The sequence below is a fragment of the Limanda limanda genome, chromosome 12 (genome assembly GCF_963576545.1).
Source record: "Limanda limanda chromosome 12, fLimLim1.1, whole genome shotgun sequence".
Lineage (NCBI taxonomy): Eukaryota > Metazoa > Chordata > Actinopteri > Pleuronectiformes > Pleuronectidae > Limanda > Limanda limanda.
The window spans coordinates 25,452,194-25,475,806 of NC_083647.1; the positions used below are offsets into that span (position 1 = coordinate 25,452,194).

Here is a 23,613-nt window from a genome sequence, read left to right on the forward strand (position 1 = left end):
TAATGCGATGTATATAAACAAACTATTACTAAATGTATATTTCTGCTATGTTTACATTTCTATTTCTATATTTCATAATGTTCATGTTGTATTTTGACTCATTTATTCCTTTTTTACTGCTGTAAACCTTGTGGATCGTGAGGAATCATCTTGTCTAATCTGATCTTATCCTAAATCCTTAAATCATCTTCAGAGGAGATGAAGGAACTTAAACTAACAAACGTATCGATTATCAAAGTAGATTTTGTTTGTCCGTCAACTCAGCGAATCATTGATTTATTCTCTGTAACGTTTGTGTTTGTTCTCACTCGACCACAGACAGAATGTGTCTGTGCTGATTTCCCTCTCTCACGCTTTCCCAGCAGGAATCTTCTCCATCATCTCGTCTCCCTGTCCACAACAAGGGGTGGGGGGGGGGTGGGGGGGGGGGGGGTTTCAAACTAAGTGTACACAGCGTCAAATTGAGTTATGGTTCCATGTCGACTGGTGGAGCCAGAAGCTGACATGGTGATTGTCCTTGTCCGATTAGGGCCGATCAATGAGGAGCTGAACAGAGAGAGGAGGAAGAGGAGGAGGAAGAAGAGGAGGAGGAGGAGGAGGAGGAGGAGGAGGAGGAGGAGGACTGAGGGGATGTGTCTGTGTGAGTTGATGGGGTGGGGTGGGGTGGAGGGGGGGGCAGCTCCTCCCATGATTAAGTTAGTGTGCAGTGCTGGAGGTCCATGTTCACAGGGCAGGCGAGGGAGTTTCCTTCACTCGGTGGACAGTGCAGCAGCAGCTCTCTCTCTCTCTCTCTCTCTCTCTCTTCTCTTCTCTTCTCTCTTCTCTGAAACTCATCCCTCGCTCGGCTGTGACCTGAACACCGGGGGGGATCCAGGACGTCTCGGGGGGGAGCAGCAGCATCACAGGCCTCCATCACCTCCTCCATCACCTCCTCCTCCACCACCAACGTCCCTCCCTACCTCACCAGGACCTCGACTCTTCTTCCACCGCTGCCTCCACCACCGCTGCCATCATGTGTGACTGTTTCCACCTGGCGTTCCCCAACTGGCACGCCGCCTCCTCCGGGACGGGTGGGCATCGCTCTATTTGCTCTCTCTGTGTTTTCCTCCTCTCTCTCTCTTTCTCTCTCTCTCTTTCTCTGTTGCTGTGACTTGTGTCTGTGCTGCTTCATCCCGAGCAATTCACTGATTCAGCAGAAGTGTTCGGCAGTGAGGAGAGATCTCATCTGTGTGTGTGTGTGTGTGTGTCTGTGTGTGTGTGTCTGTGTGTGTGTCTGTGTGTGTGTGTGTGTGTGTGTCTGTGTGTGTGTGTGTGTGATGGAGAGAGGCAGTGAGCGGGTGTGCGGCGCCTGGTGCTGATGCTGAGTTGTGTAGCTGACCTGCAGTGAGGCGCTGGGTGTGTCTGCAGAGCGCAGGGGGGGGGGGTGTGAGGATGTGATCATCGTCTGGGATGGCGAGCGCCGCTGCTCCTCTCCTCCGTCTGCCCCCCCCCACCCCCGCTGTGCGTCTGAAGCAGAGGCTGAAAGGGAGAAAGAGGAGAGCAGGGCAGGAATCAGGAGTGTAAAAACAGTGGTAGAGGAGAAGTCACTGGGGGAGAAGATGAGGAAAAAGCCAGAGAACAAAACTATTTCCAATGTGATTGTTACAGGTTTTATATGAAAACAGGAGAGATCCTAACATCGGTTCTGCTGTCAAAACCTTGAAATCTCATAAAGTTGAGGATTATGAAACCTTAAAAATATTTAAACCTCCTTATAAACATGTCACAGTTATGAATCCAGGGTTTAATGGAGTCAGTCTTGTTGTTAACATGCATGTAAATATCACGCGGTCTGGAACTCGAGAGTCGAAACCAATTCCGATCAGGACCGAGCAAAATGCATGAAATCGGAAAACGATGCGGGAAGAATCTCCATGTTTTACTGATCGCCATGACGACGCTTTCCTCACTGTGACACAAAGGTCTGATTCTGTGATGCTTCGCAGACGACACTGGTTTCAACGCAGTTTGTGTGGTTTGTTTGTGTGTTTGCTACAAGTGTGTGTGTTTGTTTGTTGGTCCTGTTGTGACCAGAGAAGATGATGGATGACGGATGATTTTGCAGATTAACACAAATATCTAACAAATATTCTGCCATTTGTGTGTTTGCTTGAAGGAGTTCATGTAGATAAAATATCATTAATGCTTTTTACGATTTCCTCGGGGTTTATAAACAGAGCAGGTGTGGTCGGTGGCACGGTGGTAAAAGAAGGTTCCAGGTTCGATTCCCCTTTCTGTGGAGTTTGCATGTTCCTCCTGAATGTGAACATGAAAAGTTGTTTGTCTCTGGATGGACGTCAGATAATTTAAAGTTTAGGATCAGGTGAAAACGATTCTAGAATCTCCAACGTGTGGATATTACAGTGTTATCGTGTTACATGTTATATCGTAGACACACTCCAGTGTTGGGCTGACGTTGAGGTAAAAGCACAGGTTGGTGTTTGCTTTAAAAGGAGGCGTGGTCTTCTAGTGTGGTAAATTATTCAATTAGAGATTATAACGGGTCGTTATCTCTGCTGCTTCTCTGACTGAAATCTGCCTGAAGTCGTCTGGAGGAGCGTTCGGATCCAAGAGGCTTCAGGCGACGCTCAAGGTCACAGGAAGAGAGAGAGAGAGAGAGAGAGAGAGAGAGGTTAGGAGGAAGTGAGACAGACGGGGGGGGGGGGCGTCCTTCTGCTCGACAGTGGAGCCTCAGGAGCAGACGATCCCGATCCATTACCAACCAGCAGCCGCCACTCGGAGCGGCTTTAATCGATATTACGCCACTTCAACAGTTTACGTACGGGCAGCTGTCACTCACTGCAGAACTTCACCAACTTTACTTTATATAACTTAACTTTAAGCGGTGATTGTGGGATCTTCATCCAATAACCAATAATCTTGAAGATAAGATGAGATTGTCCTTTATCCGTCCCTCAAAGGACGTCTTGTAAACACAGACAGTATCTAAAAATGGACGTAGAAAGTGAAGCCAATACAGAGGTGCCTGAAACCTGTATTATTATGAATGACCAGCAGAGGGCGACTCCACTGGTAGTTGCTATAGAATTAAATGACTCTACTTCTCACTTTATAAAGAGTTTATGTCTCAATGTCTAGTTTCAAGCTAATGTTCATTTAGTGAATTATGATCCAATTAGAGTCAAATAGACCATAAAGCACTGGATGCTTTGGGGGGTGGATACCACGGTTTGATTGACAGCTAGTATCATCCAATTCTCAGTCAGGCTCCACCCCTTTTGGCTTCAAAAAACCAAGATGGCCTCAGAAACATCTTCAGACCATCACACAACTGGACTGGTGCAGACGATGAGAACATGGAGTTAACTGGTTTTCCAGGATTTATTCACGCGGGTGTGAATATATCGATTTTACTGTCAGTGGCAAGAATTCAACAACTTCCTCTTAATAGAAAAATTCATAAGCTCAACATGTGAGTCACCTGAAGCAGAACAAACAGCAGCACAGCTCCACCCGTGTGTGTGTGTGTGTGTGTGTGTGTGTGTGTGTGTTTCAGACATGAAACCCTAACTCCTGGTCGTGGGAACACAGGCAGATTAACATCCACGTTCCAGAGCTGCAATGAAACTCAGATTAACAGATTGAAAGCATGCGCCTCAGCAGTCTCATGTCTGTATAATCTGTTTCCCTTCTCTTAAATCTTATTATAAGTTCGGATCCAAACACACGACCTTCGGTGAAAGGAGCTTGTGTCCGTCTGAGGAGCAGAATCTAAATCCAAGAGGAGGAATAATGAGCTGTATTACTTTATATTAGTTTAGTGGAAGTGGGGGGGGGGGGGGGGGGGCTTCCAGGTGCTTTTATACAGGAAAAACAAACTGGGGCAGAAAGTGGTTACGTAAGAGACGAGCTGAGGACAGGCCATTATTCTAAGTCACGAGGAAATCCACACGATGAATTATATTTCGAGGATTCCTAATTTTGCTTTTGTAAGATTTTCCGTTTAAATCAACTGCTGCTTCTAAACCTGCTTGTGATAAGCAGCTTTTCTGTCTCACTCTGTTAAAGTGACCTGCAGCAAATGAGCTGAGGCTGCAGGACTCAGAACCGTGAAGCCGAGAATCAGTCGTTGTGAACATGCTTCTGTTTGATTGACAGATACACTCACTGTTTACTCTGAGTTATTATTAATATTGAACGTGTCACTTGTGTAAAAAATTCACCAAATTCAACCGTGCACTTCCTTTGGCCTTTAACAACAGGATGTAACAGATATTTGTTCCACAAGCACACAGATTTCTGGAAATGTATATTCTAATTCTTCTTCTATCTATAAATTAGAAGCAACTACAGTATATTTCCTCTTTTAGACCTAAGTTACTAAAGCACTTTTCCCATTGTCAGGAAATGAGATACTATTCTTGTCCCCTGTTGCGTCTTGTTCGACGTCACAAACACGCCTGTGAAGCTTCTTGCAGGATTAAGAAGATGCATGTTGTTCATGGCTAGTGTCATTACATCACAGAAAAAGAACAGAGGCAGCGTCTCAACTGCAAAATTAGTGATTCCACCCGAGAGTCACGTTTCATCTCGGCCGATCCAAGCCGATGAAAAGCTGAGTCGAGTGAACGAGGATCGTTTCCAGTCACATTACAGACACAAGCTGTTTTAAAGGTTTTCTGTCACAACCCTGTGTTACTATGAAGGAGTTTAGGTGTTTACATCAGAGCAGGTTAGAAACCTCAGCACTTCAGCTGCACCCTGAGGGAAGAGCCCCACCCACATCCAGGGCTGCAGTGGCACCCAAATATGAATCATGCACCACAATAGATTTAAGCATCTGCAGCGTGAGCTTGTTTACCTGCAGAGAACTGCTTCCAGAGTCAGATTAAAACACAAGGCAGCAGCTATAGGACACTAACAATCTAATCTACGACAAGTCAAACGGGTGAACAGTCCCACAAGTGATTTTATTTTGACAGTTTCAGTCGGCAGGGAGAGTTGTTATCAAGGCCTCTGCAGCGCCCACATGACAAATATTTGAGAAAGGAGGTTTGGGTACGAGTGGCGGCTGGAGCGCTGGACATCCGCCTGAATAACCTGGTAAATAACACGAGATATGCATCATGGTCCAGAGCTGGATTCTCAATAATCCTCCTGCAAACACGGACTTCATAATGCTGCTGCTGTGTGGAGACGTGGCTCAGGAAACATGACTCAGCAGATTCACTCAATCAATCTACTTACGGCCGGATTAAGTCCCTGAACTTCACCACACAACTCGAACAGAGTGAATGAACCAGTCGTCTCACACTTTTGTTTAGTCCATGTCCCATCTGCTAACATGGAGGAGGCGGGGTTTAGGACCTGTAGCAGCCACCAGGGGGCGTCCACAGTGTCGATGATCAGCTGATGGACAGGAAAACATCTTGATTGTTGATTGTTGAAGAGATGAAACGATTTCTCAGTCTCTCTGTTTCGTATCTTATTTTTCTTTGTCATGTTTCTTCTGCCAAGGAGGTTTTTGGCATTTTTAATAATTTCACAGAGAATAATTCTTGGATCTCAAGTTACGAAGCTGGATTGAATATGAGGCCCAGTTAGGCTTTGAGTTTTTAAATGAAGAATTGGAAGTTTGCAATCCATGTTACATTCATTTAAACTTAAATTTAAGGGAATTTGTGATTAAAGCTGTTAAAATTGTCATTGTTTGACATAAAACTTGTTTAAAATACTTGAAAGTTAAGTAATTTGCATAATGAATTAAACAATTGAGCAGATTTAATGGGATGTGGTCTTGAGAAGTACGTGTTTGGAAAGAGTTCAGTCCCTATGAGGACGTGTTTAATTCAGTTTGGGAGTGAAGTTTAGACAAGGTGTGACTGCCACTGTTCCTCCTCCTCCTGCATTACACTGTGATCAAATCACTTCAGCCACTCGGTCACAGCAGAAGGTTCGAGAGCAGCTGGGAGGACGATCACACCTCGAGCTGAACAAACAGCAGCAGCAGGTGAGCGGCCCTGGAATTCAGATTCTGACACGTCTCTGTTCGGCAGGTGTGAAAGAGGAGGATGATGATGATGATGATGAGGTGAAGAGTGTGGGCTGCTGCTCAGGGCTTCATTATTCTGTTTCACAACACGTCCAGACTGTGGTGGCTTCACTCACAGTGTGAATATTCTGCTCTGTCTGATATGAGACGGATGAATGTGGATCTATGACGACTGACGGTTGAGTTTTATGTTTGTTCTGAAGTAAGCGAGTGATTTACATGTTGGATGAAGAAGCTTGAGGCAGTGACACGCCCTGAACCAGAAGTTCTTCTTACTTTAACTAATCCACAGGCTGTGAGCGCTCTTCACATGACCCACATTACTGTGCTGCAGTGGGTGTGAGTGTGTGTGTGTGTGGGGGGGGAACAATAAGGTGCTGAAGTAAAATAATTTAGGAGGAGCAACGATTCTTTAAATTCATGGTTCCGTTCAGACTCTGACTTCTGACCCAGAGTTTCAAACCTTCACCCGAGGCTCTGGAAACTCACATTCTTCTTCTTCCTGAGCTGATTTAACTTCTATCACAAGGTTTCACTCAAACACGATTGGCTCAAAATAGTCACATGACGCTGGTATTTGTGACAAAACAAGTGTAATGTGTAATATTCACAAAATGTACAACTTAGCTTAACTTTAGAGCTTTTTTCAAATGTTTTAACGTGTTTATTATACAATATTTTTATCCAGCCTCTGATCTGTTGACTAATTTAATGATTTTACGTTTTATTTTATTTCACTCTCTCATCTGGAACATTTTTACTCTTATGTTTCATTTGTGATTTTCAAATAGCTTGTTTCCTATTTCCTAATTCTTCATTTATATGTAAATTACCTTGTAATCGTGTTTTATAAATTATTATTATTTATATTATTATTAGTGACAGGATGAGGATTCACCTTGAGAACAAAGATTTTAATAACACTGCACAGGTATTTTAAGTTATTAATTTTATGTTATCATATAATATTTTCGTTGTTGGTTCAGGGACTGACTCCTTTACTGATAAAAGTCTCCTCTCCGACTATTAATAATGAAAAACAAACATTATACATAATGGTAATTGCATTTATTGATTTGAATTTATTAATTTGATCAGTTTCAGTAATACTTTGAAATCTTGCTCCCAAAACTCATCAGCTGACTCACAAAAGAGACTCAATCATTAGATCTGCTGTGGAAACATTTTGAATATAAACTTTAGATAAAGATGATTTTAGTTTTGTTATTTATTTTTAGCTCTTAAAATGTATCATATCTAGAATTGTTTTAATCCCAAGTTTGCTGAAAAGCCAGTTATCATCTCCCCTGGGTGGAAATCCTGATTCAGTCGACTTCTCACTAATCAGACTGAATAAAAAGAGCTCATTTAAAATGGAATCATATCGAGCAACAACACTAATGTGACTATAACCAGATTCACGTGGAGTCAGACTTTCCCTTTTCGGACGAGCGGCTGCAGAGTCTTTTCTCTTTGGGTCGATACCGAGGAGCACTTAAAATTACACCCCCACCCCCCCGGGGGCGGTGCTGCCGGGAAGAGAACTCTAAATAGTCTCATCATCGTCTCCAGTGACTCTGAGCCTCAGAACCTGGAGTCGGGAGTCTCAGTTTACTGCTCAGAAAACACAAACAGAAACAGAACACACTGCTCTCTATGGAATTCATCACATTCTGATAAAAATAAACTTATGCTTGTTGGATATTTTCGATTTGAAGCTTTTTAAACATGAGATTGATGGATTTTTATTTGATTATTTATTTAAAGTTACAGTAAGTGGACGTTGTTCTGCTGCTCGGTGACATAACCTCCTGCATCTTTCCCTTTAGTTGTATGTGTGTAATATATAATGTTGATTTTAAATTATTTTCTCTATTTGTTATTTTCTACCGTGTCATCGTCAAATCAGATGTATATGTGTGTATTTATGTTTTGTCTCTGTTCTGTGTTTGTGAACAGCCGGTCGGAGGCTGAGAGCACCGGAGCCCGGGACAGAGGACGACTCGGTGAGTGAAGCCGACTGGAAGAGAAATGATTCAGTCTTTAATTCTTCATTTGTCGCTGAGAGAAAGGGAAAAGTTTCTGTGATGATTCTGTTACTTTAATCATTGATTGGCTCAGTCTGCATGTGATGACATAGTTAGAAGCTTAAAGTTAACAGTTGTTAACAGTTTTATTATGATTATTATTTATCTGTGCACCAACGTAGCGAGAAGCAGAATATGGTTTTCACTTTTGTGTGTGTCTGTGTACAAAATAACTCAAAAACACAGAAACGGATTTTAATCCTATTTTGAGAAAATATTGGTCGGAAGAGTTTCTCAAGACGATACAATTTTGGAGCCATTTGGTCAAAGGTCAACAAAAATATGGTTAAAGTATTCTTCAGAAATAAAAAAAATGTTTATATTGATCAGAAGATTATTTCCCATCATATGATGTCACATGTGGCCTCATGAAGTCAGACAATGACATCATGCATCCTACAGGAATATAGACAAAACCTGAAGCTCATATAAAGTTATTTATGATCATATGGTGGAAATCTTGTCATCGTGACATCACTATGAAGATGAACGATTACAAATCTTGAAATGATACAAGTGACACAATCTACAGCTTATTCAGATCGACCAATGACGTCATTATGAAACAACATTTTTACAATATAAAACATTGCTTTGCCTGATTGAGGTTTTCATAGCTCACATGCCTGATTAAAAAAAATATATAATTACTTACATCCCCAGAAACCAACAATTATCCAAGATTTCCTTTTCATGACTTATTATAATTTGCCAGGCTTATATTTGCCAATGTGAAGGTGTAATTAGCATCTTAACATATTAACACACAGCGTGTAAGTGAAACAAACGTTTAACAAACTCAAATGAAACTTCAGTCATTAGGATTCATCCTCTGGCGACAATCAATGTCATAAACAAACTAAATAATATTCACTCAGTCCAGCGTTGCCATCACCAGAAACCACCGCTGAGCCAAACAGTAGCAGAGACAGTCAGTCCCTCACTTGGCTCAACAAGGTGTCAACTCATTGTGTTGTGATCCAGTTTTCTCCAAACCTCCGTTGTCGTTTTAATACTGTAGACAATGGTGTTTGTGCAGATGAAAACACGTGTGCGTTAGTGTTGACCGACCTTGTGTCCTTGCAGGTGTGTGACGAGCCGTCTCAGTTCACTGAGGGAGAGAGGCCACGCCCCCAGGGATCGTCCCCCGTCGAGGAGTTTCCTGAAAAATACACAAACGGCGACAAAGAGGTAAACAAACCGCTGTGTCACTCAAACACAACAAACCAGACGGCAGGAGGAGACCAGCCAAGAAAGTAAATCAGACACGTGTGTAACCTGGATGTGGCATTAAATAAATAAATAATAGATCAGGGCTTATCGAGCTGAAATCACTTGTGTTCTCACTGCAGTTGTGTTTTCGTTTGTAACATGATAATCAAAGCATGAACAATAAGTCGAGTGACGGGTGTTGATGTGTAATTAATTGTGATGTAGAGCTTCTCCTGTCTCCAAAATATACATTTCACGTCAGCATCTTGAACATTTTTCACAAATGAAGTTATGAAATAATTTGTTCTTGTGCACTTGACACTAAATTTTAATCTACGACTGATATGTGTGTGGATTTAAATTGAAAATTGCGCGTGTAGCCTTGAATACAAAGAACAGGAGGAGGAATATTAAAAAGCAGAACATTGCAGCGGCCAAGGAAAAAACTGAAAAAGAATTAAAGGATCAAATTATCTACAAATTATCAATGTAAACTTATCAGGCTGTTTTATCACCGTGTCCAATCAGCTGTGTTAGATTTGATCTCTGTTTTGTTTACTGTTGCTTAATCTAATAAAAGCCTCAGACTCGGCTCCTCCTTTGTAGGAATGTCTGAACACTAATTCAGCCTCTTGATGAAATATTGGTCATATCCTCTGTTTACACACAACCCGACTGCATCATTAGTCTTTTTAAAAAAACAAGATGAAGTCAGATTTGAAAGATTTTCTTCTGCCTTCTCCTCAGTGTGAAGCAGAGCATGACCCACGCCACAAGAGTGGAGGTGGAAAGAAAAGTAAAAAGTCTGGGCTCGGGTCCATGTTTGAAAAGCGCTCGACTTCGAAGATGAGTAAACTGAAGGTGAGATATTCCCTCCTCCTCCTCCTCCTCCTCCTCCTCCTCCTCCTCCTCCTCCTCTATCTGTGAATCCCTCCAGGCTGAAGGCTAACCACAGCGAGAGGTAAAATGATTATCCTCTCTTTTCTGATGCGTTGGCAGGAAGCTCACAGCCCCGAGTCGGAGGTGATCGTGAAGACCGCCACAGACGGAAGTGCAGAGGGTCTCGTTTACCGTGGGGGCGGCAAAGAGGGGATCTTCATTAAGGGAGTGGTGCCAGAGTCCCCGGCCTCGAAAAGTCTGAAAATGAAAGAAGGTCAACCACAATTTCTAGTCACGATGAAAACTAATAATTAATAAATCAAATGGAGAAAATATCGGATTAATGAAACTTGCAATTGGGCTCATTGGAGAATTTGTAGTACTTGCAAGTCTTGTTTTGTATTTTGTTGTATACAACTCCTTATTCCAAAGACTCATCATACATATATATATTGTTATTTTCATTTTAACTAATTCATTCGATTTAAATCACTCAAATCTCTTTTGTACATCTGAAATATTTCCCCTCTTACTTCCGCAGGTGATCAGATTCTGAGCGCCACCGTGTATTTTGACAACGTGCCGTACGAGGACGCCGTTCAGATCCTGGAGCACGCTCAGGCCTACAGGGTCGAGCTCTGCCTGAAACGCAAACCAGAGATCACCGAGACCGAAGCAGCCATGGAGTCCGACGTCATCCCTGTAAATACATTAGAGTAGCCTGCTCAGACTCTTGGTGTCATGTTGTTAGATGATTCTGACATCTCTCTTTTCTGTGGCCCAACAGGAGGAGGAGCTTGGCGCTCCAGCGATGAGGGAACAAGGAAAAACCAAAAGGCGTGGCGATGCTCGTATTTCCTGGCCCAAGTTTCCCTCCTTCGGAAAAGGGCGGAAGACCCGTTTCACGAGGTCTCACAGTTCCTCGGAGGCCGATGAGCAGAGGAAGCTGGAGCTCAGTCCCACAACAAGTGACACAGAGTCACCGATAAAGACTCAGGATACTCTCAAAGGCAAGAAGAGGCACAAGATGAAGCTGTCTCTCCTGACAAAGAGAAGCCGAATAAGTTCATCTGAAGACAACGACGCTCCAACAAACGGACAAACCAACAGCGACGTTTACCAGACGGCTTCAGAGATGCTCTCGCCTGAATACCCCGACAGCCTCTCAGGAGACACACCTCAGGTCTACGTAACCGAAGAACTACGACTTGACCAGAAGGATCTGACTGAACCAAAAGCTGCTCAACACAAGGTGGACCTCATCTGTGTAGACAGCACTTTGAAAACAGCAGATCTAACCGTGGCTCTGGCTGATCAGGGAAGCTCCTCTGGTATCAAGTCCCCGACGGAGAAGAAAAAGAAGAAGGAAAAGTCTGAGTTGAAAGTTAAAATTTTGGGGAAAGATAAATCACACAAGAAGGATGCAAAAGCAAAGGCCTCCCCGAAAAGGCTGAAGACTCTGGGGGCAAGTATTGAAATAGCAGATCAACCTGTGAAGGAAAAATCCGATTCCCACACGGACCTGCAGAGAGATCAGACACCACTGGAGGCCAACTCCCAGATCATCAGCAGCGAAGCCTCAAGGGCCAAGCTGGTGACATCACAGATGGAAGTGAGTGTACCAAAGGTTGAACTGGATATTTCCGATATCTCATTTTTTGGAAAATCTCATCAGAAAGGTGAAGAACCAACAAAGAAAGACAAGGAAGCGAAACAAAAAAAGGAAACAAAAACATGTCCATCGTTCAAACTGCCTAAAATTGGCCTAGGTGACATAGCTACTGAGGAAACTATACAAACAAGTGTAAATGCTGAATGCCCGACTAAAATGGAAAAGCATATCGCTGAGGGTCCAGCACTGAAAGATGATCCTTACGACCGCCTGTCCAAAAGCAGTCAGTCCAGAACACAACTTCCCAAACGTGAAGACATTGAGATCCCAGGTATGGAGGACATGTCTCTGAGAACCAAGGCCAAAGGAATTAAAGAGCCTAAAGCGGTTTCAGCAGGACGTTATAAAGGCATTCAAACCGAAGATGTACAAATGTCAATCGATGTCGACAGCGTGAAAGAGGCAGTTTCGAAATTGCCCGGATTTAAGCTTCCAAAGATGGACACGTTTGGAATGCCAATTCCTGAAGAAATTACTGTGATAGATGCAAACGCACAAAGAATATCTGTGAAAACACCGACTAAAGTCGCAGATACAAGATCCAAACATGAGGCGCACCTTATTAAGTTTGACCTAGCAGCTGCTGATTTAACCTCTGAGGAACTTTTGATTCAGACCAAGGTAGATTACAAAATACCTGAAAAAGTCTTCAACATCACCACCAAACAAAGTGACTACGAGATGCAAAGTGAAATCCATAAACGGGAGGATATTGTAATTCCAGGCATAGAAAGTGGGAGGAAAGAGTTTGGATATAAATTACCAAAACAAATCATCTCTGGGCAAGAAGGTGGTGGGATTTTAGGAGAAAGGACGATATTGCTCCAAGAAGTAACAACATCACAAACTGAAACAAGGAAAGACAAGGGGCGGATAGGAGGAGTCATATCTGACGTGAAAGTACCGGAACTCGATAGCATCGATTACATTGATTCAGTAAGTGGTTCACCAGCCGATCGGGGCGGTGGAATTAGTCTTAGAGGCTTTGGTGTTCATCTTGATGCTACAAGGCCAAGGGCGGACATCTCCTCTGCAGACATCAGAGGTGAAGACAGAGAAGTTGGACCAGAGAAGCTGGAAAAGAATATAAACATTGATGGAGCAGAGATAAAAGTAGTTCAGAGAAGAGATGAGATCAAGTATAAATTACCGAATGTTGGTGTTAGTCTCCGAAGTGTAGATGTTGCTATACAGGAGCAAAAGGTGGAAGTTGGAAAACCTGAGGTGGAAATCAAACCTCTTCAGACTGAGGTGGAACTTGATGGTGAAGGAAGCAAATTCAAGATGCCAAAGCTTGGAATCAAGTTGCCAAAAATAAAAGGCCCTGAATTTGATCTTAGCTCCTCCAAGAAAGAGATTGAAGTCAAACTCCCAGAAGGTAAAGCTGGGGTCAAACTCCCAGAAGCTCCTGAGGTCAATCTCACTCTTCGAAGCGTTGATGTTTCTATTCCAGAACAAATGGTGGAAGTTAGAAAACCTGAGGTGGAAATCACACCTCTTCAGACTGAGGTTGATCTCGATGGACAAGGAAGCAAATTCAAGATGCCAAAGCTTGGAATCACACTGCCCCAAATAAAAGGACCTGAATTTGATCTTAGCTCGTCCAAGAAAGACATTGAAGTCAAACTCCCAAAAGCTAAAGCTGGAGTAAAACTCCCAGAAGCTCCTGAAGTCAACGTTACTCTTGGAACTGTAGATGTTTCTATTCCGGAACAAATGGTGGAAGTTAGAAAACCTGAATTGGAAATCAAACCTCTTCAGACTGAGGTTGAATTTGATGGACAAGGAAGCAAGTTCAAGATGCCAAAGTTTGGAATCAAACTGCCCCAAATAAAAGGTCCTGACTTTGATTTGAGTTTGTCTCAGAAAGATGGAGATGTCAAACTACCAAAAGCTAAAGCTGGGGTCAAACTCCCAGAAGCTCCAGGGGTCAACGTTACTCTTGGAACTGTAGATGTTTCTATTCCAGAACAAAAGGTGGAAATCAAAAAACCTGAGGTGGAAATCAAACCTCTGCAGACTGAGGTTGATCTTGATGGACAAGGAAGCAAGTTCAAGATGCCAAAGTTTGGAATCTCAATGCCAAAAGTAAAAGGGCCTGACATTGACTTAAGCTTCTCAAAGAAAGACGCAGGTGTCACACTACCAGAATTTAAAGCTGAGGGGAAACTTCCAGATGCTCCTGAGATTGATGCCAGTCTGGGAAATGTAGATGTTTCTATTTCAGCACAAAAGATGGAGGCCAAAAAGGCTAAATTGCAAGTCAAACCCCTGAAGATCGAAGGTCAACCTGACGGACAAGGAAGCAAGTTTAAAATGCCAGAGCTAGGAATCACAATGCCACAAGTAAAAGGACCTGAGATTAATTTTGGGCTATCAAAGAAAGATGAAGATGTCTCACTTCCAGAAGCCAAAGCTGAAGTAAAAGTCCCTGAAGTGAAAGCTCAAACACCTGAGAAAAAAGTGACACCAAAACGTACAGAAGGTTCCGCATTAAAATTCAAGATGCCATCATTCAATCTACCAAAATTTGGAATTGGAGCTCCAAACATCTCGGTAGAAGCACATGATATCGATAAAGATGTTAAAATTGATGGAGCTGACCTGAAAATCCCAGAAGATGGGTCTGCTATTAAGATTTCAGCTCCCAGCATTGACATTAAGGGTCCTTCAATAGATCTGAAAACAACTGGAACTGACCAGGATGGACAAGGAAGCAAATTGAAAATGCCACATCTTCCAAAAGTAAAAGGTCCTGAATTTGATTTAAGCTTTTCAAAGAAAGACGCAGATAAAGCTGATGTTACTCTTGGAAGCATAGATGTTTCTGTTCCGGGGCAAAAGATGGAAGTTGGAAAACCTGAGCTGGAAATCAAACCTCTTCAGACTGAGGTTGATCTTGATGGACATGGAAGAAAGTTCAAAATGCCAAAGTTTGGAATCTCAATGCCAAAAGTAAAAGGGCCTGACATTGATTTAAGCTTCTCAAAGAAAGATGTAGAAGTCAAATCACCAGAAGCTACGTCTGAGTTTAAATTCCCAGACGCTCCAGAAATTGATGTTAAGCTTGGAAAAGCAGAAGTTTCAATTCCACATGTAAAGATGCAGGCTGAAAAACCTGAACTGGAGATGAAACCCTTGGAGACTCAAGTGGAACTTGACGGACATGGAAGCAAGTTCAAAATGCCAAAGTTTGGAATCACAATGCCAAAAGTAAAAGGACCAGAAATTGATTTCAGCTTATCGAAGAAAGATGTAGATGTCAGACTACCAGACGCCAAAGCAGAGGTCAGTCTCCCTGATGTTGAACTAAAAGAACCTTCTACCAAAGTGGAGGTGAAAGCTCCTGAAATTAAAGTTGCAACTAAAGATACAAGTGGATCACCCTCAAGGTTCAAAATGCCAACTTTTAGTTTCTCTAAACCTAAAGTCAAAGTGCCTGATATAGATTTAAACGTATCAAAGAAAGACACAGACATCACATCAACAGTCAAACTCCCAGAAGCCCCGAAAGTAGATGTTAGTCTTGGAAAAGCAGAAGTGTTGATACCAGAAGTGAAAGTGGAAGTTAAAAAGCCTGATGTGCAAATAAAACCGGTGCAAGCTGATGTTGAATATGAAGGACAAGGAGGCAAGTTCAAAATGCCAAAGTTTGGGATCTCAATGCCAAAAGTAAAAGGGCCTGACATTGATTTAAGCTTCTCAAAGAAAGATGTAGAAGTCAAATCACCAGAAGCTACGGCTGAGTTTAAACTCCCAGATGCTCCAGAAATTGATGTTAAGCTTGGAAAAGCAGAAGTTTCGATTCCAGATGTAAAGATGGAGGTTGAAAAACCTGAACTGGAAATTAAACCCTTAGACACACAAGTTGAACTTGACAGACATGGAAGCAAGTTCAAAATGCCAAAGTTTGGAATCACAATGCCAAAAATAAAAGGCCCTGAATTTGATCTTAGCTGGTCCAAGAAAGACATTGATGTCACAATACCAGATGCTAAAGCTGGAGTCAAACTCCCAGAAGCTCCTGCAGTTGATGTCACTCTTGGAAGTGTAGATGTTTCTATTCCAGAGCAAAAGGTGGGAGTTGAAAAACCTGAGCTGGAAATCAAACCTCTTCAGACTGAGGTTGATCTTGACGGACATGGAAGCAAGTTCAAAATGCCAAAGTTTGGGATCACAATGCCAGAAGTAAAAGGACCAGAATTTGATTTCAGCTTATCAAAGAAAGATGTAGATGTCAGACTACCAGAAGCCAAAGCAGAGGTCAGCCTCCCTGATGTTGAAGTAAAGGGACCTTCTGCAAAAGTAGACATTAAATCTCCTGAAATTAAAGTTGCAGCTAAAGATACAAGTGGATCTCCTTCAAGATTCAAAATGCCAACTTTTAGTTTCTCTAAACCTAAAGTCAAAGTCCCTGATATAGATTTAAACGTATCAAAGAAAGACACAGACATCACATCAACAGTCAAACTCCCAGAAGCCCCGAAAGTAGATGTTAGTCTTGGAAAAGCAGAAGTGTTGATACCAGAAGTGAAAGTGGAAGTTAAAAAGCCTGAAGTGCAAATAAAACCTTTGCAGGCTGATGTTGAATATGAAGGACAAGGAGGCAAGTTCAAAATGCCAAAGTTTGGAATCTCTCTGCCAAAAGTAAAAGGGCCTGACGTTGACTTAAGCTTCTCAAAGAAAGATGTAGAAGTCAAATCCCCAGAAGCTACGGCTGAGTTTAAACTCCCAGAAGCTCCAGAAATTGATGTTAAGCTTGGAAAAGCAGAAGTTTCAATTCCAGGTGTTAAGATGGAGGTTGAAAAACCTGAACTGGAGATGAAACCCTTAGACACTCAAGTTGAATTTGACGGACATGGAAGCAAGTTCAAGATGCCAAAGTTTGGAATCACAATGCCAAAAGTAAAAGGACCAGAAATTGATTTCAGCTTATCGAAGAAAGATGTAGATGTCAGACTACCAGAAGCCAAAGCAGAGGTCAGTCTCCCTGATGTTGAACTAAAGGAACCTTCTGCAAAAGTGGAGGTGAAAGCTCCTGAAATTAAAGTTGCAACTAAAGATACAAGTGGATCACCCTCAAGGTTCAAAATGCCAACTTTTAGTTTCTCTAAACCTAAAGTCAAAGTGCCTGATATAGATTTAAACGTTTCAAAGAAAGACACAGACATCACATCAACAGTCAAACTCCCAGAAGCCCCGAAAGTTGATGTTAGTCTTGGAAAAGCAGAAGTGTTGATACCAGTAGTGAAAGTGGAAGTTAAAAAGCCTGAAGTGCAAATAAAACCGGTGCAAGCTGATGTTGAATACGAAGGACAAGGAGGCAAGTTCAAAATGCCAAAGTTTGGGATCTCAATGCCAAAAGTAAAAGGGCCGGGTATTGACTTAAGCCTCTCAAAGAAAGATGTAGAAGTCAAATCACCAGAAGCTATGGCTGAGTTTAAATTCCCAAAAGCTCCAGAAATTGATGTTAAGCTTGGAAAAGCAGAAGTTTCAATTCCAGATGTAAAGATGGAGGTTGAAAAACCTGAACTGGAGATGAAACCCTTAGAGACTCAAGTTGAACTTGACGGACATGGAAGCAAGTTCAAGATGCCAACGTTTGGAATCACAATGCCAAAAGTAAAAGGACCAGAAATTGATTTCAGCTTATCGAAGAAAGATGTAGATGTCAGACTACCAGAAGCCAAAGCAGAGGTCAGTCTCCCTGATGTTGAACTAAAGGAACCTTCTGCAAAAGTGGAGGTGAAAGCTCCTGAAATTAAAGTTGCAACTAAAGATACAAGTGGATCACCCTCAAGGTTCAAAATGCCAACTTTTAGTTTCTCTAAACCTAAAGTCAAAGTGCCTGATATAGATATAAACGTTTCAAAGAAAGACACAGACATCACATCAACAGTCAAACTCCCAGAAGCCCCGAAAGTTGATGTTAGTCTTGGAAAAGCAGAAGTGTTGATACCAGAAGTGAAAGTGGAAGTTAAAAAGCCTGAAGTGCAAATCAAACCTTTGCAAGCTGATGTTGAATATGAAGGACAAGGAGGCAAGTTCAAAATGCCAAAGTTTGGGATCTCAATGCCAAAAGTAAAAGGGCCTGACATTGACTTAAGCTTATCCAAGAAAGATGTAGATGTGACACTACCCGGGGCCAAAGCAGAGGTCAAACTCCCTGATGTGGAACTCAAAGACCCTTCTGCTAAAGTGGAAATCAAAGCCTCTGAGACTGAAGGTCATGTGGACGGATCGTCATCAAAATTTAAAATGCCAACATTCAAATTTCCTAAATTTGGAATTGCCACCCCAAATGTCACTGTGGAGGTACCTGATATGGACAAAGACAAAGCTACAGTTGATATTGAAGCACAGAAAGTTGATATTGAGGGTCCATCTCTTGATGTGAAGATGACAGCAACTGAAGGGGAGGGAAAAGAAAGCAAGTTCAAAATGCCAAGTTTTGGAATATCTCTGCCAAAGGTGCAAGGGCCCAAAATTGATTTAAGCTTATCCAAGAAAGATGTAGATGTCAAATCACCAGAGGCTACAGCTGAGTTTAAACTCCCAGGCGCTCCAGAGATTGATGTTAAGCTTGGAAAAGCAGAAGTTTCAATTCCAGATGTGAAGATGGAAGTTGGAAAACCTGAGCTGGAAATCAAACCTCTTCAGACTGAGGTTGATCTTGACGGACATGGAAGCAAGTTCAAAATGCCAAAGTTTGGAATCACAATGCCAAAAGTAAAAGGACCAGAACTTGATTTCAGCTTATCAAAGAAAGATGTAGATGTCGGACTACCAGAAGCCAAAGCAGAGGTCAGCCTCCCTGATGTTGAAGTAAAGGAACCTTCTGCAAAAGTAGACATTAAAGCTCCTGAAATTAAAGTTGCAGCTAAAGATACAAGTGGATCTCCTTCAAGATTTAAAATGCCAACTTTTAGTTTCTCTAAATCTAAAGTCAAAGTCCCTGATATAGATTTAAACGTATCAAAGAAAGACACAGACATCACATCAACAGTCAAACTCCCAGAAGCCCCGACAGTTGATGTTAGTCTTGGAAAAGCAGAAGTGTTGATACCAGAAGTGAAAGTGGAAGTTAAAAAGCCTGAAGTGCAAATCAAACCTTTGCAGGCTGATGTTGAATATGAAGGACAAGGAGGCAAGTTCAAAATGCCAAAGTTTGGAATTTCAATGCCAAAAGTAAAAGGGCCTGACATTGACCTAAGCTTCTCAAAGAAAGATGTTAACTCACCAGAGGCTACGGCTGAGTTTAAACTCCCAGAAGCTCCAGAAATTGATGTTAAGCTTGGAAAAGCAGAAGTTTCAATTCCAGATGTAAAGATGGAGGTGGAAAAACCTGAACTGGAGATGAAACCCTTAGACACTCAAGTTGAATTTGACGGACATGGAAGCAAGTTCAAAATGCCAAAGTTTGGAATCACAATGCCAAAAGTAAAAGGACCAGAAATTGATTTCAGCTTATCAAAGAAAGATGTAGATGTCAGACTACCAGAAGCCAAAGCAGAGGTCAGTCTCCCTGATGTTGAACTAAAGGAACCTTCTGCAAAAGTGGAGGTGAAAGCTCCTGAGATTGAAGCTCAGTTGGGCAGCATGAAAGAATCCCCATCAAAGTTTAAACTCCCAACATTTAAATTCCCCAAATTTGGAGGTGCTACTCCAAATGTCAGCGTTGAAGTACCTGATACAGAACACGAAATCAAGATTGATGGAGCTGGGATATCTGTGCCAGACACAGATGTTGATGTGGAAGTTAAAGGAAAGGTCTCCCTGCCAGAGGTGGAAGTCAAAGAACCTTCAGGTGCTGTTGTGATAGAACAGCCAGAGGTTGAGGTAGATGCAATAATGAAAAAGCCAAAGTTCTCAATGCCCAGGTTTTCCTTTTCAAAAGCAAGTGTTAAGGCCCCAGAAGTTGATGTCAGTGTTCAGAATGTGAACGTTGAACTTCCAGAGGGAAAGGTGGAAGTGAAAGGAGGGGAAGTGGATATGAAATCACCAGAAGTTGAAGCAGAGATTGACAGACAAGGAAGCAAGTTTAAAATGCCAAAGTTTGGCATCTCAATGCCAAAGGTGACTGGGCCTGAAATGGATTTAAGTTTATCAAATAAAGATGTAGACGTGAAAATACCAGAGGCCAAAGCTGAAGTCAAACTCCCTGACGTTGATCTGAAGGCACCGTCTGCTGAGGTGGAAATCAAACCTCCTGAGATCAAAGTTGTGACAAAGGACACAGATGGATCGCCATCTAAATTTAAAATGCCAACATTCAAATTACCCAAATTTGGAATTGGCGCTCCAAGCTCCACCATAGAAGTACCTGATATAGACAAAGATGTAAAGATCAATGGAGGTGAGATTAAAATTCCTAAAGAGGTTGTTGCAGTGGACATTGCAGCACCAAGCATTGATACTGAAGGTCCATCAATAGATTTGAAAAGTACAGCAACTGAACGCGAAGGAAAAGGAAGTAAGTTTAAAATGCCAAGTCTCAGTTTTTCTGTGCCTCAAGTCAAAAGCCCTGACGTGGATTTAAGCTCATCAAAGGCCGGTGTAGATGTGACTTTACCAGAAGCTAAAGCTGATGTTCAGCTCCCTGATGTTGAAGTGAAGGAACCATCTGCCAAAGTGGAAATTAAAGCTCCTGGAATTGAAGTTCACGCAAGTAATGTCGAATCAAAGTTTAAAATGCCAACATTCAAATTACCAAAATTTGGAGCTTCCACAGCACCGGTCGGCGTGGAGGTCCCTGATGTGGACATTAAAGTGGACGGGGAGGATTTGAACTTACCAGAAGCAAAAGCTGAAGTCAAACTTCCTGAAGTTGAAATCAAAGAGCCGGTTCAGGGTTCGATATCAATTGATATGGCAGAGGGTGAGGCAAAGGTGAAGAAGACAAGCTGGACATTACCAACATTTTCATTTTCAAAGTCAAACATTAAGAGCCCCGAGGCAGAGGTCAACCTTGTTACCCCAAAGGTTGATGTTTCACTACCAGAGGTCAAAGCAGAGGTTCATCTTCCAGATATAGACAAAGAATCATCAAGCATTTCAGTCGAAGGGTCAGCTAACACAGACCTTGATGCCAAATTGAAAAAGCCAAAGTTTTCAATGCCCAAATTTTCATTTTCAAAGCAAAGTTCAAAAGATCATGAAGTTGATGTCAGTCTTCCAGAAGTGGATGTTTCTCTTCCAGAAGGAAATGTTGAAGTTACAACATCTGATGCGGATCTGAAACTACCAGAAGGTGATGTAAAAGTAGACGGGCAGGAAAGCAAGTTTAAAATGCCAAAGTTTGGCATCTCAATGCCAAAAGTAAAAGGACCTGATATTGATTTAAGCTTATCAAAGAAAGATGTAGATGTGACACAACTCAAGGCTGAGGTTGAAGTCCCAGAAGGTCCAAAAATAGATGTAAAACCATCTGAGTGTGAAGCAGAAATTGGTGGACAAGGAGGCAAGTTTAAAATGCCACATATTGGAATCACAGTGCCAAAGGTGAAGGGGCCTGAAATAGATCTGAGCTTATCAAAGAAACGCTCTGATGTCACATTACCAGAAGGTCAAATTGAAGTCACACTGCCCAGTGCTGAGGTCACAGAACCTGAAGGAACCATGTCACTGCCAGATGCAGCTTCACTTGAGATGGAAGCCAAGTCGAAACGACCAAGCTGGACATTTCCCAAATTTTCATTTTCAAGAACAAGTGGTAAAGCCCCCGAAGGTGATGTCAACCTTGAATCACCGAAATCTGATGTTGCATCACCGGAGCTGGAAGCAGAAGTTTGTATTCCAGATGTTAAAGTCAAAGAACCTTCAGGGATTATTTCAGTGGAAGAGCCACCTGCTGTAGAACTCGATGAAAGCGTGAAGAAATCTAAATTTTCATTACCCAAATTTTCTTTTTCAAAAAGTGTAACAACACCTGAAGTCAGTGCTGAGCCTCCACGTCTGGACGTTTCTCTTCCAGAAGGAGAAGTTAGAGTCATCCAACCTGAAATGGAAATTAAAGCTCCTGAACTCAATGTGAAACATGTTAAAGCAGAAGTCAAACTGCCTGGAGTGGAAGTCAAGGAATCTTCTGCTAATGTGGAGACTGATGCTGGGGGATCGCCATTAAAGTTTAAAATGCCAACAATGAAAATGCCGAAATTTGGAGGTGCTAGCTATGAAGTCACGGTAGAAGCACCTGACGCAGACAAAGCTGAAAAAGATGGAGCTAAACTTCAGGAGGATGTTCCTGTCGAGATTAAAGCTCCAGGTGTTGATGTAAAAACTGACTCTGAAACACCAAAGACTGAGACTGACAGTGCTGGTCATGGATCTCCGAGTAGATTCAAACTACCATCCTTTAAAATGCCGAAGCTGAGTTTCTCAAAACCCAAACCCGAAGAAGAACATGGTGACCACGACGGCCAAGAAGTTCAGCCAGAAACAGAAGAACAGACCAAAACCCCAAACCTGACTTTGACAGCGATTGGTGAAATCTTCAAGAACATTGATGTTGAATTTGATGTTTCACCAACAGACAAAGTGGAAGACAATCTTGAAGCCTCAAAGGAAGCTCATGTGGAAAGCAGTGGAAAGCAGTTGGATGCAAAGGAAAAGGAAACAAACGCCAAGGAGGATACTCCCAAAAGTCCCGAGAGGACAGGGTGGTTTAAATTCCCCAAGTTTGGTCTGTCCTCCCCATCGGAATCTGCCAGGACCCCGGAAAAAGACGAGCACAAGAATGGAACGACCCCAGAAACCGGGGATGAGGAAGTAAGCCCCACCTTCTCTGTCCAGTCGTCAGACGCTTTTGCCGACATCAGCTCGACAATGACCAGCGTGACCGTCGGCCCGTCCTTATCTTCTCCAACCAAGGTCACTGTCAAATACTCTGATCCCCACGCTGCTCTGAGCCCCGAAGAGATTCACGGCAACGTCATCACTTCAACCACGAGGACCGAAGTGATTTCCTTTGAGCCAAACTTGCCCGAGAAAATCACCATCCTGTCATCGGGAGTTTCGTCGTCATCAGAAGACACGTTCAGAGCGGATCCTGGACTCTTAGACGCCATTACAGCAAAGCTCGGAAGACGTGTTCAGCTCGGATCTCCTCTCGAGTCACAAGGTGAGGGAGCTGCTTCGTGGGCGGTCGAAGATTCACCCGACAAGTGGTCGATCTTCGGCGGCGACTTTGTTCGAGAAACATCGAGTGAAAGAAGTGAGAGCAAGGGAACAGTCGTCATAACCAAACAAATTACACGTGTGTACGAATCCTCTGAGCAAACCTCAAGTGACACGGCGACTTCCATCCAGCGGCTGAAAGACTCGATGCACTCGGACAAAATGAGGTTCTTCGACGGAGCCGAGAAGTGAACTGACTTGTAAATTATGTGTAAAGATGGTTGGTGGGTAAGAGATTTCACTGGTGATGTTCACGTGAGGGGAACACGTGTGGAGAAGATCGTTTTAAAGTGTACCTGTCCTCCAGCTGCATGTTTCTGACTCTGAAGTGATTCATCCACGTCTCCATGACAACATGATCACGTTGTTAATAAGCAGAGTCACTGAAGTACCTTGTTGCAAATGATGTCACGGCTTCACCGATATGTTTGCTTTGTGGTGTTTGACTAAACTCAGCTGTCGTTGGCTCATCAGAACCTAATCTCTGTGGTTTCATAGTTTTTAACGTACATTTCCGATCGGAGTTACTTGTGCTC

General features: G+C 42.5%; 1 protein-coding gene across 1 annotated transcript; it reads left to right on the plus strand.

Moving 5' to 3' along the window:
• The first annotated feature begins 1,012 nt into the window (after window positions 1-1,012).
• On the plus strand, window positions 1,013-23,269 carry LOC133015074 (neuroblast differentiation-associated protein AHNAK-like). Its single transcript, XM_061082205.1, has 12 exons — window positions 1,013-1,070; window positions 8,012-8,058; window positions 9,226-9,330; window positions 10,099-10,212; window positions 10,351-10,504; window positions 10,772-10,932; window positions 11,018-12,648; window positions 12,715-19,654; window positions 19,868-20,780; window positions 21,102-21,305; window positions 21,885-21,940; window positions 22,001-23,269. Exons 1-12 carry the CDS (start codon window positions 1,013-1,015, stop codon window positions 23,267-23,269), a joined length of 11,652 nt encoding a protein of 3,883 aa, XP_060938188.1.
• The last annotated feature ends 344 nt before the right edge of the window (window positions 23,270-23,613 follow it).

Bases quoted from the DNA above. Each gene is read 5' to 3' on its own strand.
- LOC133015074 (XM_061082205.1), top strand. From the start codon at position 1,013: ATGTGTGACTGTTTCCACCTGGCGTTCCCCAACTGGCACGCCGCCTCC. The intron at 10,505-10,771 runs GTCAACCACAAT...TTACTTCCGCAG, and splicing joins AAGTCTGAAAATGAAAGAAG to GTGATCAGATTCTGAGCGCC. The intron at 12,649-12,714 runs GTTTGGATATAA...TTTAGGAGAAAG, and splicing joins ATAGAAAGTGGGAGGAAAGA to GACGATATTGCTCCAAGAAG.